A 16,984-nucleotide genomic window follows, 5' to 3' on the forward strand; every position below is an offset into this window, starting at 1 on the left:
CTTTTTAACAATTGAATTGACTTATACAATATATACCAACAATATAGTTGGTACTTAATAAATGCTTGTTGATTGATTGATATCTGGGAAGGAAAACTGGGAGAGATATGGAACAGGAACATTCAGTACTATCAGTACTATAAATGTCAGACTTCAAAATTTTCCCCCTCTAGTGTGAAGGGTTGCTTTTGCTTGGACCCAGAGAACAGAACTGGAAACAAGGGTGGAAATTGTAAAGATACCAAATTCAGCTGGGTTTAAGGAAAAGCCTCTTACCAGCGGCCCCAAAGGGAAATGGGCTGCTGCCTTTGAAGACTGTGGATTGCTTGTGACTAGAGGTTCTCAAGCAAAAGTTATGTGATTAGATGAACACTGGAGGATAATGATAGGGAGAATTCTTGTTCAGACATAAGCTGGGCTAGCCGATCTCTGAAATCACTTCTGAGTCTACAGTTCTCTGGAAGTTTTCTTGTTTCATAGGATAGTTACAAGAATTAGCTACAGTGTGATAGAGACCATGGATAGACATATGGCCTTAGAGTCAGGAAGAGGAGGGGATTGGAGTCTCATCTCAAACGCCTTTTGGCTGTGAGACCTGGACAAATTCTTTAACCTCTCTGTGCCCAAGCAACTCCTTAAGACTCTAAATTGCAGAGAGGGAACTAATCAGGGTAGAGGGAGCTCCTCACAGCAATCACCCTCCACACAAAAGAAATCACAGGTCCAGTAAGAAAAAGAAAAAATTCATTTCACCAGTTGATACTTGCTTTTCCTGAAAAGGTGTATATAAATTATGCTTATATAAATCAAATAATCTTTTAGCACAAGAAGAAGATTTCTATTTAAATTAATTCTGTATTGTCAATTTGCAAGGCAAGGAACCATTTCTTAGCTATGTAATAACTATTTCTTTTTTTTTTGGCTGGGTTTTCTTATAGTGGGACACAACTATATAGTTCATAGAATCCCAGACTTCGAAAAAAACAACTTTTTTTTAAGCATCTGCTTTTAAAACTTTCAGTTCCAAAAACTCTCCCTTCTTCCCTTCCCACCCGTCCTCCCTGGGGAGGCAAGCAATTCAACATAGATCACACATGTATCATTATGCAAAACACTTCCACAATGCTCATGCTGTGAAAGGCTAAGGATATCTCCTTCCATCCTATCCTGTCCCCCTTTATTCAATTTTCTCCCTTGACCCCATCCCTTTTCAAAGTTGTTTGCTTTTGATTACCTCCTCCCCCTATCTGCCCTCCCTTCTATCATTCCCCCCCCTTTTTTTTTAAATCCCAGATTTGGAAGGCTCCTCAGTGGCCAGCTGTCTAGTGTGACTGTTCCTTGGCAATATATCTGCCAAATGGTCTTTCAACCTTTATCTGTAGCTCTCTGATGAAGGGCAGCACACGTCCCAAAGCCTTTCGGGCTACATTTGGACAGCTCAGATTGTTAGGAAGTTTTCTCCTACACCAAATAGAAATTTGCTTCTTTGAAACTCCCATTCATTACCTCCTAGGTCTGCCCTCCAAATATTGGAAGATGGCAGCATGCAGCTATTCTGCAGGCTAAATTCTCTCCTCTCCTTGCCAAATACAACCAGTCCCTTCAACTAATCCTCATGAGACACAAACCCAAGGCTCCTCACCATCTTCATTGCCCTCTTCCAGATAAATTACAGATTACCAACATCCATCCTAATGTGTGTCACTCAGAACTGAACCCATTTTCCAGAGTCCGAAAACATCAGAGGATGTCACCTCCCAAGGGTGCTTCTCTTTTCCTATAACCACTATATGTGTGTCCTCCAGGGTACCATTTGGAGGAGACAGAAGTGCACTCTAGGCACGGAGGGATAGCCTGGGAAAAGGGAGGAAAGGTCACCCTGAGTTTGGGGAACAGAGTGAATGGAGTAAAAAAAAAAAGTCCAGAAAGGAAAGCTGGAGCCAGATTGTTAACTGGTTTTAAACACCAAGATGAGCAGTTCATATTTTACCCTAGAGATAATAAGGAACACCTGAAAGTTCTGGAGCAGGGGAGTGACAAAGTCAGACCTGTATTATAGGAAGATTATTTTGGCAGCTGTATGAAGAATGGTTGAGAGAGGGGAGTTCAATTTGGAGGCTATCACAATAATCCAAATGAAAGATCCTGAAAGCCTGAGGTGGGTTGGAGGGAGTGAATGATTGGAGGGAGTGAAATGAACACAGATTAGACATGGCTTCTGACTGAACATCAGCACAGATAAGAGATGGATACCGATTGGACATGGCGGGGGGTGGGAGGTGGGGAGGTGTTAAGGGAGAGACTGAAGCATTGAGGTTGATTCCAAAGTTGTGGAGCAGAAAGAATGGAAGGATGATGATGCCTGGTACAAAAATAAAGAAGTTTGTGTAGATTTAGAGGGAAAGATAATGAGTTCTGGTTCGGCTGTATTAAATTCACATGCTCATGCTTGGTCAAGTCTCTGTATGTTTGGGGTTTTTTTTGGCCCATTCGTATGTCCCTGATTTTATAAGATGAAGGACACAGGTTTGAAAAATTGATGAACTAATGAATTTGTGTCCCAATTGTTCCACATCTCCTCCAACATCTGTTGCTTTAATCTTGGATCATTTTAGCCAATCTGGTAGGTGTAAAATGATATCTCAAGGTTGTTTTAATTTGCATTTTCTAACTAATAATGATTTAGAGTATTTTTTCATGTAACTATAAATTGTTTTGATTTCTTCATTGGAAAACTTCCTAGTCCTATCCTTTGACCATTTATCAGTTGGGAAATGGCTCATATTCTTAGCAATTTGACAAAGTTCCTAATATATTTGAGATATGAGACCTTTATCTGAGAAACTGAACCTGTGTTTGGGCCTATCTAATGCCTAAACTGGATCATCTCCATAACCAATGAGATGGACTGCCCAGAAATACTTAATAACAGCAGTCAAGAACACAGAATGAACTGAAAAAATCTCAAGTTGACTTATTCTATCTAGATATGACCTAAGAGAGATTATGACACTAAAAACCATTTATTGTTTATAAGTACGTGGCACGAGATTAGGTTCTATGTAGAATGAGTGAACAAGCTTGGTTGAAATGACAAATACTTTATTTACTACCACAAAATATTAGTAATAAATAAAAAAAACAATTCATGTAGCTGTACTGGTAGCAGAAGAGAGAGGATAGTTTACCTTAAGCTATTAACAAATAGCAATTTTTTTTAAAAGTCTCAGTCATACAAATTACCATATTCTTGCAGACCACAGGGGGGAAAAAGCAAAATAATTAAAGTTACTTTTCATGTTAATCCAATATGTTGTGCTTGCCTGGAGCACCAGTGAAGTTTACACTGAGGATACGTTTAAAGTAGAGATATTCAATTTCTTCCTCTCAGCACAATCTAGCAATGTCTTTTCTGGTACAAGACTCGTGACAACAACGATCCGCGATTGAAGTGGACCTGTCTCTCTTTTTCCGAAGATGTGTCCCCAACATGAAGTCATATTGTTCCAAAGGACTGGTGGCTTTGATTTCACTTTTGTTTTTCTCAACAGCTTCCTTGGATTCATCAGAACCTATTATGAACTCTTCCATTCTGTGGGCGGAGTCTTCAGTGTGACCATGTGGATTAAGCATATTCTTTAGCAAATCCCAGCCTCGTTTCGACAGAGGAATCTGCTCCTCCTTCCGACCAGGAATGACCTCTGGATCCAACTTTCCATTTTCCACATCTGTGTGAATAAAGAATGAGAAAGATTCTGTTAGGTCAGAGAGAAAAAAGTCATGCAGTGGGAAACATTTTGAAATCAACCTAAATCAGTCAAGGGGCAGCTAGGTGGTACAGTGGATAGCACAGTGGGATTGGAACCAGAGACTCATCTTCCTGAGTTCAAATCTGGCTCAGACACTTCCTAGCTGTGTGACCGTGGGCAAGTCACTTAACCCTGTTTGCCTCAGTTCCTCCACTGTAAAGTGAGCTTGAGAAAGAAATGGCAAATCACTTTAGTATGTCTGCCAAGAAAACCCCAAATGACAGAGTAGGACATAAGTGAAAAACACCTTAACAACAGCAAATCAGTCAAAGTTTTTAAAAACCTACATGGGATGGAGTGGGGGAGGGGATAAAGAAGCATTTTTGTTAGCCAGAATAACAAAACAGTAAAACAAGATAAGCCACATTTTGCCTCCTTTTAAGTTAGGCTCCTTAAGGCACTGTAAATAGTAATGCCCTTGGTACAATTCATCTCCCTTTCCATCTCCTCCTGCCTCCTCCTTGACCCTCCCAGCTGCCTCATGCTATGTTTCATTTAGCCTTCTAAATGAGTGCTTTTTAAAAGTCAGGAACAGCCCGTACAGAATTTGTCCTTTTGTTTTTTTAAGGAGTAATAATAACACAAGATGAACCCTAGAAATGTGTAGATAATTCCATTATCCGTGTTTACGGAGGGTATTGATAGTAAAGATAATGTGGAATGTTGGTCCCCAAATCCTTTATATTTTTGGAATGGGTTATGTATTTTGATATTTATTCAATCATTTGGCAAACATTTGCTGGGCGTCTCCAAAGGACCCTACACTTTCTCTGTTCAAGGTGCATTTAGTGTCTCAGTAGTTTTTTCATGACCCCATTAGGCCAAAACAAATACCTAACAGTCTGTTTACTAAGTAGTTAGGTTGAGAATTTTGAATATCCAACAGTGCCCTTGTGAGGGCGCCATGGATCACAGTTTGGCAATCTCTGGTTTAGGCATTACATTAGGTGCTGTGGAAGACACAGAAATCTGTAAGAAGTAGTCTCTGTCCTCAAAGACCTCACATTTTGTTCCAGTGTTACATTCATAAGTTATGAATGTAATTTGGGTTTGTTTGTTTGTTTTTCTTTTAATGCATTCACATTTGCTGATCACAGAGTATCTATGGAGCAATGAAAGGTGCCAAATTTGCTTGGCAGTCAGAGAGAAACTCCCAAGAGAAAAAGTAAAATGGATGACAGTCGATCCACATATTGAATAATGCCCCCAACAGGAATTAGCTGCACTGGGTTTTCCTTCTAAAACATTGGATTCTGAATACTACTTGGGTTACTATGACCTCACACAGGAAGTTCATTCAGATGGAAAGTCCTATTTCCCTTAAATCTCTTCTCATGTAATTGCTACTATGTGATTGATAGTCGCTTCAAATTTTATGTGAATACATATAAAACACAGCTGTTTGCATGTTGCTTCTACCTTTAAACTGGAAGCTCCTTGAGGGCAGGGATTGGTTTTGCCTTTTTTTGTATCCCCATTTCTTGGAGAATAGTAAATGGTTGATAAACACTTGTTGATTTGATTTAGGCCCAGAAGGCTATCTGCTACACAGAGGAGAGACTGAAGCACCCCACGCAGACAGCATGGTGGCTGGTCCAGTTTCCAAGGAGTTTTATGGCTGTCCTCCATAGCCACCTTCTTCTTCTCCAACCAAAATCCAAAGTGGCTGATGGTAAGGCATAGAAGGATGGGGTTTTTAGGGATGAGAGAGAAATGCCTTAGTTTGCTGCCTCAGACCCCAAATCTTAAACCATTCCTGACAAATGCAAATCTATACTGATTCTTATTAGTCTTCTAAAGGGAGATTCCCCAGTTCTCCTCAGTAACCCTTTCTAATGTTCAGCTTTCATTGTCATAAAATTCTTCCTTAAATCTAACCCAAATTTGTCATGCTGAAGCTTTAGCTCATTATCTCCGGTTCCTACCTAACAAAGACAAAACATAACCATCTTTCACCCTTCATAATATACTTAAGGCTAATTGAATAACCTCCCATACAACTTTGCTCCAAGTCAAATGATTTTAATTTCTGAAGCTTTTACTTGTAAGGCTTTCTTTTCCCACTCTTTCATCATATCCATTGTTTTCTTTTGAGCCCACTCCAAGAACATCCCACATAAATTCTGGTTTCTGCAAGAGAACAAAATATTCCAGCAGAGTTCTATCTGGTCATGAATTCAAAGAATCATCTCGTAAAAAAATTTTTAAAATGTTTTTACCACAATAAAACCTCATTAATTTGAAATCCACTAATTTGAAATGTGCAAGACTCAGTAATTACACCAAAGTGTGTACTTCTTTGATCAGTCATGTCCAACTCTTCATGACCCCATGTAGGGTTTTCTTGGCCAAGATACTGGAGTGATTTTCCATTTCCTTCTCCAGCTCATTTTTACAGATGAAGAAACTGAGGCAAAGAGAGTTAAGTGACTTGCCCAAGGTCACATAGCTAGTAAGTGTCTAAGGCCAGATTTGAACTCAGGAAGATGAGTCTTCTTGACTCCAGGCCTAGCACTCCACAGTGCCACCGAGCTTCCCATTTGCACCTCTACTTTCTATTTTAAAAAGTTCCCCAGCAAATTAATACTGTAAAATGCATATAAACTGCCTAAGAAAAGCTGTTTTAAGCACTTTGAAAGTTGGGCTAATTAGAAACATTTTTATCTAGTCATTAAAGTTAGCCCCTTAAGGCTAACTTTTCTAGGCAACATTTTATTAGAGTAGTTTAACTGTCCTTTAACTTACTGAAATTATATTTTATTTGTAATGCTTTATAATTCAACACACTTTACTAATTCAGACTGGGCTTTTCTCCCCCAATTAATTTGAATTAGAGACACTTTATTGTATCCATCTATTCATGTTTCGAGTTTAAAATCCTACTGTAACATCTAATTAGGGTAGCCCTTTACTTTCCCTTTCATTTTTAATTGACCATCAAAGAGACATAAGGGCAGAAGTGGTAGTGTAAAGAATACTGACTCAGGAGTCAAAGGATCTGGGTTCAAATCTTGGTTCTGGCCCTTACTACCTATGTGACCTGGGGTGACCCATTTAATCTTCCCAGCAGTCTCCTCTGTAAAATGAGAGACTGGAACAAGATAGTTTCTGAGGGATTTTCTAGCTTTTGTGTCTATGCACCTATAAATTGGGAAGATTAGAATCCCAATGAGACAGCAGCTGAGCATGAATTAAATTATAGATTATAGGCTGAGAGGTATTCAGACCCTTAGACTAGGGAGAAATGCGGGCCACGGCACTATCAGCAGAGACTTCGGGTTTGGCTAGGGTTAAATCCTGGTCAGGCCTGTGCAGAAGGCTGTTGGAGCAGCTCGGACTCTGAGTGCCATCTGGTGGCTTTGGCAGGGATTGCATCTTCAGTAGCTTTTCTAACCTTGCCTCTCCCTCTTAAAAGGAGCCCATGCAGGGGGGACATACACCACCTTCACCCCCGCCCCCATCCACTGTATACTTATACCATATATTTACACAATCATATTCAATATGCTTATTTGTCCCTTCAGTATACAATCACTCTGTCTTAAAGTCACTAGTCCCTCCAGTTAAAGTGTACGCTTCTTGAGGGCAGGGACCACAATTGTCTGTATCCCCAGCCATTAGTACAGTGCCTAGACCAGGGGTGGGGCCCTCTAGGTCCTCAAGTGAAGCCCTTTGACTGAATCCAAACTTCACAGAACAAATCCCCTTAATAAAAGGATTTGTTCTGTAAAACTTGGACTCTGTCAAAAGGCCGTACCTTAGGACCTAGAAGGCTCCATATGGCCTTGAGGCCACAGGTTCCCTACCCCTGGTCTAGACTATAGTAATCAATGAGACTGTATTGATTAATCAACTAAAAATTGGCCAAACTCTCATGCTTACATTCCATTAGTATCATAAACACCAATGATAAATATTAATTGAGCACCTGTGTTCAAGAGATTATGCTGCGGACAGGAGGAGGTATAAGACATATCCTTCTTGCCTTCCATTGTCTGTAACAATATAAGTAGCAGGGATGGGGAACCTGTGGCTTCGAGGCCACATGTGGCCTTCTAGGTCCTTGGGCACAGCCTTTTGACAGAATCCAAGTTTTACAGAACAAACCCTTTCATTAAAGGGATTTGTTCTGTGAAGTTTGGGTTCAGTCAAAGGGCCGTACTTGAGGACATAGAGGGCCACATGTGCCTTCAGGGCTGCAGATTCCACACCCCTGCCTGGTAGCACATGCTAACCACAAAATAACAAATATAAAAGAAGGTGTAATAGGAGCAGAGAGGAAAGAAGAATCACTTAGGCTTGGAGAGGCTGACAAAGGCCTCGTGAGAAGGGAGAATATAGGCCAGGCTTTAATTCAGTAATGCAACTAGGTATTTTTTGTACTCTGTGTGAGATTAGCAGCAAAGAAGGGTGTACCTCAAATGTCTAACGCAATAGCTTTGTAATAATTCAACTTGTATTACAATCACTTTCATGCCTTTGGAAATTTACCTTTTGCTATAGTTGGAAGAACAAAGAAGTACCTCATCTCTCCTATCCCACCTTGAATAAAGTGTTGATAGCAACACATTCTCAGGTGAATTCTGTTGAGTACAAAAAATGTACTTCCTTACAAGTAGTAGGGATTTATGAAGGCATATATAAACTGCACCAGATTCAGAGTATTGTAGAAGACAGAGAGTGGACCTGGAAGCTAGGAAGACTTGGTTTCAAGTCCTACCTCTGACATATTGGCGGTATGACCAGGGCTCTAGGCAGAAGGTCTTGCTCAGAAGGTGCAGACTCGCATCTGATAGAGTTTCCTCCTCTGAGAGTTCCTTATACCAATGATATCATAGGTCTATAAACTGTGCACAGGTAAGATATCCAGGTACACTGAGTGGCTAAAGATTCCAGCTTTCTTTTTTAGCTTATTTACATATGCCTCACTTTCAGTCTGAATGGCTTCCTGTGGTTAGTTATCTGAGTACAGCCTCTAGCCCAGTATAGATCCTACCCTCCTTACACCTCCAGGAAATCTGTATTTGCCTTAAATTTCTAACCTGCTTCTCCCAGGCTGGTTTCTGGCCTTCACTCACATTTGAGCATACTTTCTCCTTCTAATTTTTATTAAAACTTAATAACCATTTTATCCCAGAAGATGCTGGCTGATCCGCCCTTCCCCATTAGCAACCCGCGCAGCTCCACCTCAGCCTCCTGCCTCAGCCCCGGGGCTGTAGCCCGGGGCTGCCTCCTTAGCTCTCCTTCGGCGTCCCTCGCTCCCCATCCTCCCTCTGTCCTCATCTGCCAGAGCCCCTTCCTCTCTCTCCCTCCCCAGCCTAACTGCAGCCGCCCGTGTCCTCGTCGTCCTCTCCCGAGGACCAGCTTTGGTAAGATCGATACGGAGATTTACGTGGAGATCGAGTGTGGCGATGGAGACAGCACAGAGACAGACACACACACGCACACACGCGCGCACACACACACACACACACACACACACACACACACACACACACAGAAACAGAGAGAGAGAGAGACAGAGAGAGACACACACAGAGACAGAGACAAAAACTCAGAGACAGAGACAGAGACAGAGACAGACAGAATCTTACAAGAACCTCCAAACGATCACAATCACAATATACTTTGGTGCTTGTTGACTTTGATCAACCAGAAGCATTTATTAAGTTCCTTATGTATGCTAGGCACTAAGGATACAAAGACAAAAGGAAGGTCGAATACATGAAACTATGGTAACATCATTAAATGAAGATAATGAAACTGTAATTGTTCAATGAATAGAAAACACAAAAGGTAAAGAGATCACCTTAGGGAGCATCTTTTCACTCACCCCTGTCCTTGCACCTAATGAAGAAACTGAAGCTAGCCCAGAAACACCTCCACCTCCTACCCCTTCAGCCAAAGTAAACAAAATTGTGAGGAATCACTGGACTGAGGCACCTATTAAGAATGACAACAAGGTGGCTGGTTCTGCCCATTCACAGCCCAGTCAATTTTCTGAATGGTCTTCCTCTACACAACAGAATGCATAAAGAAAATCCAGTGGTGTGAAGGAAGTAGAGAAATTACAAGAAAAACATGAGAAAAGGAAGCTACGGCAAGAAGAACATAGAGAAGAAAGAGCCCAGGACTGTTGATGCTACAAACCCAAATTAGGAAATTATGTATATAACCAAAGACTTTAGACAACAGCAGATCCTACTGATGAACACAGAATATGTGTTTGTGTAAGGCAACAACCACTCACTAAAAAAGTAATGAAAGACTTTGATGTGATCACAATCCCTAGTAGAGATGTTGTGATGGTACGTGAACCAAAACAAAAAGTGGACATAATGAGGTACCCAGAAAACCTCATGCCTTCGATGATTCAGCTCCTAATGAAATGGTTTATAGGTTTACAACTAGACCATTAGTAGAAACCACATTTGAAAGGGGAATGGCCACATGTTTTACTTATGGTCAAACAGGCAGTGGAAAAAATCACAATATGGGTGATGACTTTTCAGGAAAGGACCAAGATTGTTCTAATCTAAAGAGATATATGTGCTAGCAGCTCTAGATGTCTTTTTAATGCTAAAGAAACCAAACTGTAAGAAGTTAGAACTTCAAATATAAACAACCTTTTTTTTTAAATTTATAGTGGAAAGGTATTTGACTTGCTTAATAGGAAGACCAAATTGATATTGTTAGAGGATGGTAAGCAGCAAGTTCAAGTTGTGGGATTACAGGAGCCAGAGGTTAAAAGCATGGAAGATGTCCTGAAGTTCACTGAAATAGGCAACAGTTGCAGAACCTCTGGTCAAACATCTGCAAATGCACATTCATCTCAGAGCCATGCAGTCTTTCAAATTATCATCAGAGAGAAAGGAAAATTACATGGCAAATTTTCCCTCATTGATTTGGCTGGAAATGAAAGAGAAGCAGACACTTCTAGTGCAGATAGGCAAACTTGGCTTGAAGGTGCTAAAATTAATAAAAAGACTTTTAGCACTTAAGGAATACATCAGAGCCTCGAGTAGAAATAAACCTCATATTCCCTTCACAGTAAATAAACTCACTCAGGTGCTGACAGATTCATTCACAGAAGAAAACTCCCACACATGCATGATTGCTACCATCTCTCCAGGGATGCCATCTTGTGAAAATGCTCTTAATACATTAAGATACTCAAATAGGGTAAAAGAATTGACTGTAGATCCAGCTGCTGCTGGTGATATCCATCCAATAATGCATCATCCTCCAAATCAAATCAATGATTTAGAGAAACTGTGGGGTGTAGGGAGTTCACCTCAGAGATGACCTAAAGCTCCCTTGTGAACAAAATTAAGAAGAAGTCTCTCCACAGTTATTCACTTTTCATGAAGCTGTCTCTCCTATGGTAGAAATGGAAGAGCAAGTTGTAGAAGGTCACTGGGCAGTCTTCCAGGAATCTATTCAATGGTCAGGAGATGAAAAAGCCCTCCTAGAAATGACTGGAGAAGTGGACTATGGTGTGGATTTATATGCTACACAGCTTGAAGCTATTCTCGAACAAAAGATAGAGATTCTTACTGAACTTTGAGATAAAGTGAAATCTCTCCATGCAGCTCCACAAAAACTGTCCAGCAAGCAGATCAATCCGAAGAGTCCCTGAGCCCTTTAAAATGGGCACTTGCTCTTAAAGAATCCCTGGAGCCCTATGGACTCTAATATTTATAACTTTGGCAACAAGGGCCATTTGAACATTTAAAAACTTTTTTAAAGTTTCTGGGAAATGTCCTGTTCTTCACCAGAATGACATTTCAATGCCTAGTCCAGGAGGCACAACCAAACAAGATAGGGATTTCTGAAGCATTTCTGTTTAATGTTTCATATACTCAAATTGTGAAGCTTACATTTGGAGATCCCTGCCAATTTTTTTTATAATGAAGTAAGAATGTGACTTTTCTTTAAAGAAAAAAAAAGCCACAGCACTTCATTTTAACTGTTCAATTTTCCTACAAAGATCAACTAAGCAGCTTTAAATTGTGTTTGCATGCATGTATACCTCACCAGTAATTGTACATAACTTGTCCTCTCCTAGAGACAGCTATGCTCACCTCTTCCAGTTTTGTGCCTGTCTTACTTAATAGCGTTTTGTCTGCCTGTTTAGGGCACAGAATTAAAGAAGTGGAAGACAGCAGGTTGGATTGCCTTTGGAGGAAATTTCAAAGTTCCCTCAATGACCCCAGAAATTAAGGCCCATTAGTTAAGCAAGGCTATTGATTCAATCTCTACAACATCTCTTGCATCTTTCCCACTTCTCTTTTCAAAGTGCCCATCCTAGTACAGGCCCCCATTAAAATTTCTCTGGATATTGCAATAGGCTCATAAAATATCTTCCTGCTGCCATTCTCTCCCCACTTTCAAGCCATCTTTCATAGAACTACATGCCAAATATTACTTATACAAAAGTCTACACACTACTCCTCTGGTAAAAAAAAAATCCTTTGGGTCCCTACCCAATTATGTTCAAACATCTGGGACCCTGAGAGGGAGGGCAGTGCCTTACACCACTAATCTCTGTGCTAAGTATACTTCTATGGGCATTGGACTGGTGATGCCACTGCCTACATTGCCCCCAATGGCTTCCTAGCTTATATCCTTGCTGCAATATATTCTCTGATAATCAAACCTACACAATTTCTATAATAATCTTTCTCCTACCCCATTTTCATCATAGTGTTCCCCTTCTCCAGAATTTACCACTTATAACCTATCAATTCAAATCATAACTCTGTAGTCCAACATTTAAGGGTCTTCAATAACTTACAGCTACCTAGTTCACCCTCCTGCTAAGCAAATCTCTTTGCAAATTTGCTTACTCCCGCCTGGATGCTTTTGCTCATACCATCCCCTCTGCTTGATAAGCTCTCTCCAGCCCTTTCAGTCAATTTATGCATCTTACCCCCTTTCAAAATGGCAGGTCATCTCCAATTCTTTCCCCTTACTCACCCAACATTTCTGATCAGTTGCCAAATCTTGTCAATTCTACTTTCATCTCTACATCTCACACACCTTCCCTCCTCACCATCCACATTGTCACCACTTTAGTTCAGGTGCTCATTCACTCTCACCTAGACTATAACCATAGCTTCCTATTTGGTGTCCCTACCTTAGGCATATCCCCAATCTAATATATCTTCCACAAAGCCACCAAAGTGAATTTCTGACACTACAGGTCCAACTTTATCACCACCCCCTCACTCAATAAACTCCATTGTCTCCCTATGTACCTGTAGGATCAAATAGAAACTTCTCTGTTTAGCATTTAAATCTCTTCCCAACCTGACCTCTTCCTGCTATTGCTATCTTCTTAACATATTACTTCCCTCCACACACTCTGTGATTCAGCCCTACTGGCGTACTTGCTGCTCTTTGCATATAATGTTTCATCTCCAATCTTCATGCTTTTGCATGGGCTGTCCCTCATTCCTGGAATGTACTTCTATTCCACTTCTACTTCTTGGAATCCCTATTTTCTTTCAAGACTTAGCCTGAGCTTATTGTATACATATGTATAGATAAAGACTTTCCTGACTTTATCCACCTGGCTTTTTTCCACCCCCTCCCTCTGCCAGCTGTTAGTACATGCACGTCCAAAATTACCTCAGGTTATTTTAAGCATATACTCAATATAAATGTTTATGGCAAGGACTGCTTCACTTTCATTTTTTTTTTTACTGCCCAGCACTTTAACATAGTATACATAGTACATAGTAAGCATTTAAATGCTCGTTCCCTTCCCCTTGTTCCTTTGGTGATTCATTGACTCAAAATCTCATTGTTTCACAACTTGGTTCAAAATTCATCTCCTTAGTAAATCTTCTAAAAATAAATTGTGTTTATCTACTCAGTACTTAAATATTCAGTACATATTACATTAATTTGCATATATTAATATCAACCTGTAAAGATGTTCTTACAAAGTTTTGCTTCCTTCCAGCATCTTCTAAGCATTAGAAAACTTATTTTTATGATTAACATTAATTGCATATGGAAATAAAACTAACAGGACTTTCTTTCCAGGGTCCCTCCTTTTCCTGTTTTTATATAACTACACAGGCTTCTTGAAAATTTCAGGAATGATAATTATCTTTAAAAGCTGATGGGTTCTTTAAGTATCTTAGGATAGGAATCACAGGAGTACCTAGGTAGTTCAATGGATAGAGTGCTGGACCTGGATTCAGGAAGACCCGAGTTCAAATGTTGCCTCAAACCCTGACTCTGGAAGGTCACTCTCTCAGTTTTCTCATCTGTAAAATGGAGACTACCACCTACATCACAGGATTATTGTGAGGATCAAGTGAGATAATTTCAAAATGATGAAAGTGAGAGAAGTTATTTCCTATAATATGATATTAATGATATTAGCATTGATATTAGACTATGATATTAATAACTAATTATTAAATTAGGATTAAGGATTTTTCTATTTCATCATTTATGGAACAGACCCTGTAAGTCCATCAGTCTCTGAAGGACATTGTTGACAGATGAGATTGCCCAAATTCTCTGGGAACGGTTTAGAGGGTAAACAATCTAGGTACATTTCTTCCCTAAAGCAGTAAATCTATGCCATTGTACAGCCCCCTCCCTGATGGCATTTAGGGTGACCCAGATCATGAAAGGGAAAACCAACTAGAGTGGTCTGGGTAGAGATAGATTTCTTTATCTAGGTTGCTGGAGATGACTGAGTCTCATGATCAAGCCACATTCTCAGCAGGAGGGGCTGAGAACTTTTAGCCCACCTCCTCATTTGAAAGTTTACCCCCTCATTAATTATTCACCAATCAGAATTGATTTTTCACATGTCGAGGCACCCTCTTTTCCAAAAGCATAGTAAGGCATTCAGTGTCTCCACTGGATGTCTTTGGTTACTGAGAGAGACCACTGATCATCAATTTATTGCCTCTCAGCTAGCCTAACCAATAAATTGATTATTAATTACCCAGAAACTGTCTCTTGGGCTTCTCATCCATCTCAAAAGTTAAGCTTTTTTGAAGCTGTCTCCTCTGTCCTACACTGGGGGAAGGGGTTTATGGTAATACTGGTAAATGGAGGCAGGAAAACTTTTTACAAGTTTATCTGAGTTGGAAAGTCTCATCCCCTCCTCACAAGGCTCTCCCCATACAAAGACCTAGCCATTCCTCAAACTCCTGCCCTTATCAAGGGGCTTTTCCTGAGGTTAGAAAGGGCTAAGCACAGCTACAAAGGTCCCACTGCAGCACATCTTGTCAGATCTCTCCTTCCAGTTTCCAGACTGCTGACACATCAGGAGTGAGGGTAGGGAGAGAGACAGAGAAAGAGGCAAAGGGAAAGAGACAGAGACAGAAATTGAGATAAAGGGAGACACAGAGAAACAGAGACAAAACACAAGAGAGAGACAGAGACAGACAAGAGAGACAGACAGAGACAGAGAGACTGTACAGCTATCCCTTCATACCAGTGATATCACGAGTACAGTCCTGTCCCTATCGGTGTCTCTTGATAGTCAGAAAGGATGAGTTCCAACCAATTAGTTGTAAGTGGAAAGTATCATTTCCCCAGTGATGCCCAATTTTAAGTGAAGCATTGTAGAAAATCCAAAATACACTTTCCCAAGCCTTCTAATGGATAAGGACTCTCCTCATCCCCAAAGTTTTTTTTTGTTTGCATCTCCCTGGTGCAGTTATAATGTATTATTATATATGAGTGTGTGTATTCATATAATATATGTACATATATCATATATACATATATATATACATATAATGGTTTCCTTTGTAATCCTATGCATTAATGTTTAAAACCATTAGTCTGAGAAGGGGCCCATTGGTTTCCCCAGACAGACAAAGCTGCCCAAGAATCAAAAATGGTTAAGAGTCAAGGTCAAGACCTACAGTTTAAGAAGTGCTGATAGGAGTCACAGAGTGGAAAAAGTTTAAGAAGTCCTGGCCTCTACAATTATTTTCAGCTATAGAAGGTGACTCCTTCCCACTCTGTGAATTAGAGGAAAGATTTAGCTGGAGGACAGGTGTTAATGGTAACTATACTCCATAGCCTTGCTAACGTAGTATTTGTCCTACTAACCTATGTGAAGGAAAAGTAAGGGGGCAGGCTGGGGGAGAAGTTATTTTGGCTTTCCCTTATGGAGTCCTCTAAGTCAAAAGGCTTAGCTGGAATCCCAGCTCTACTACATTCGTTGTGAACGTGGATGATTCTCTCCCCAATACGGTACAGGGGATCAAGCAATGGATTTGAACTCAGAGGACCTGCCTTCGAATCACATCTCTGAACACTTTCTACCTGTCATTTAGGTTTTCTGGGGCTTAGTTTCCTCGTCTGTAAAATGGCCCCTGAAATCAATGCCAGCTCTAGATCTATGATCTCCCCAAAATGCAACATGATGAAGAGAGCAGGATAGGAATCACTCTCCCTAAGATCCCTTCCAGATCATAATCCCCGCAACCCGGGCCTGGGCACTCACCGTTGTCCTGAGAGACAAACATCTGCTCCGGCTCCTGCTCCTGCGGTAGGGGCATCTGTACCATGGGAAACCTCCTCCAGCGGGACTCTCCGCAGACGAAGATCACCGCCCGGACGAACTCGCGGCCGCACAGCTTCATCGGTCTGTCGTCTATCCCCTGGGCTCTGAGCTCTCCGGGGAAGAAACTCAGCAGCAGCCAGGCCCCCAACAGGTGGAAAAAGATCAGACGTGGTAGCATCTCTGCGTTGGCCGGTGGCACGCTCCCAGCTGTGTCCTGCTGCCTGGTCCTCTTGTTAGAATCGGCTCTGGCCGTCAGTCGTCCCTTCCTCGCGGTCTTCTGAGCTTCTGGCAAGGCTGCGCTCCGTCAGTTTGTCAATCAGCTTTCTCCGGCTACCTGTCCCTGCCTTCTCGCTGCTCTGGACTCTCTGCTTCCACTTTTTATAGCCAGCCCACTGCCACTCAACTCCGCAATCAACAGGTCTCTCTCCCCCTCCCCCTTTCCCCTCTTCCTCTCCCCTCCCCTTTCTCCTCCCTTCAGCCCACACCCCTGTTCCCCAGCCCTTCCCTCCCAGGCCAGACCTCTCGAACTTCCTTGCTCTTTACATATCTTTACCCTTCTAGGTGGACGCTCGTGTCTCAAAAGGACACACACACACGCACACACACACACACACACACACAG

At 41.2% G+C, this 16,984-nt stretch overlaps 1 protein-coding gene and 1 pseudogene across 1 annotated transcript; one reads left to right on the forward strand and one right to left on the reverse strand.

Moving 5' to 3' along the window:
- Positions 1-3,387: 3,387 nt before the first annotated feature.
- LOC118831517 (prorelaxin H2-like) lies at positions 3,388-16,540 on the reverse strand. Its single transcript, XM_036738887.1, has 2 exons — positions 16,303-16,540; positions 3,388-3,728 (listed from the first exon to the last, which is right to left on the reverse strand). Exons 1-2 carry the CDS (start codon positions 16,538-16,540, stop codon positions 3,388-3,390), a joined length of 579 nt encoding a protein of 192 aa, XP_036594782.1.
- LOC118831516 lies at positions 9,527-11,457 on the forward strand (annotated as a pseudogene).
- Positions 16,541-16,984: the final 444 nt, after the last annotated feature.

This window comes from Trichosurus vulpecula, chromosome 9, assembly GCF_011100635.1.
Source record: "Trichosurus vulpecula isolate mTriVul1 chromosome 9, mTriVul1.pri, whole genome shotgun sequence".
NCBI classification, from domain to species: domain Eukaryota; kingdom Metazoa; phylum Chordata; class Mammalia; order Diprotodontia; family Phalangeridae; genus Trichosurus; species Trichosurus vulpecula.

What these genes read in the sequence shown, in the direction of transcription:
- LOC118831517 (XM_036738887.1), bottom strand. Translation starts at nt 16,540, where the DNA reads ATGCTACCACGTCTGATCTTTTTCCACCTGTTGGGGGCCTGGCTGCTG. An exon ending in GTTTGTCTCTCAGGACAACG is followed by an intron (nt 3,729 to 16,302) that starts GTGAGTGCCCAG and finishes TTATTCACACAG; the next exon opens with ATGTGGAAAATGGAAAGTTG.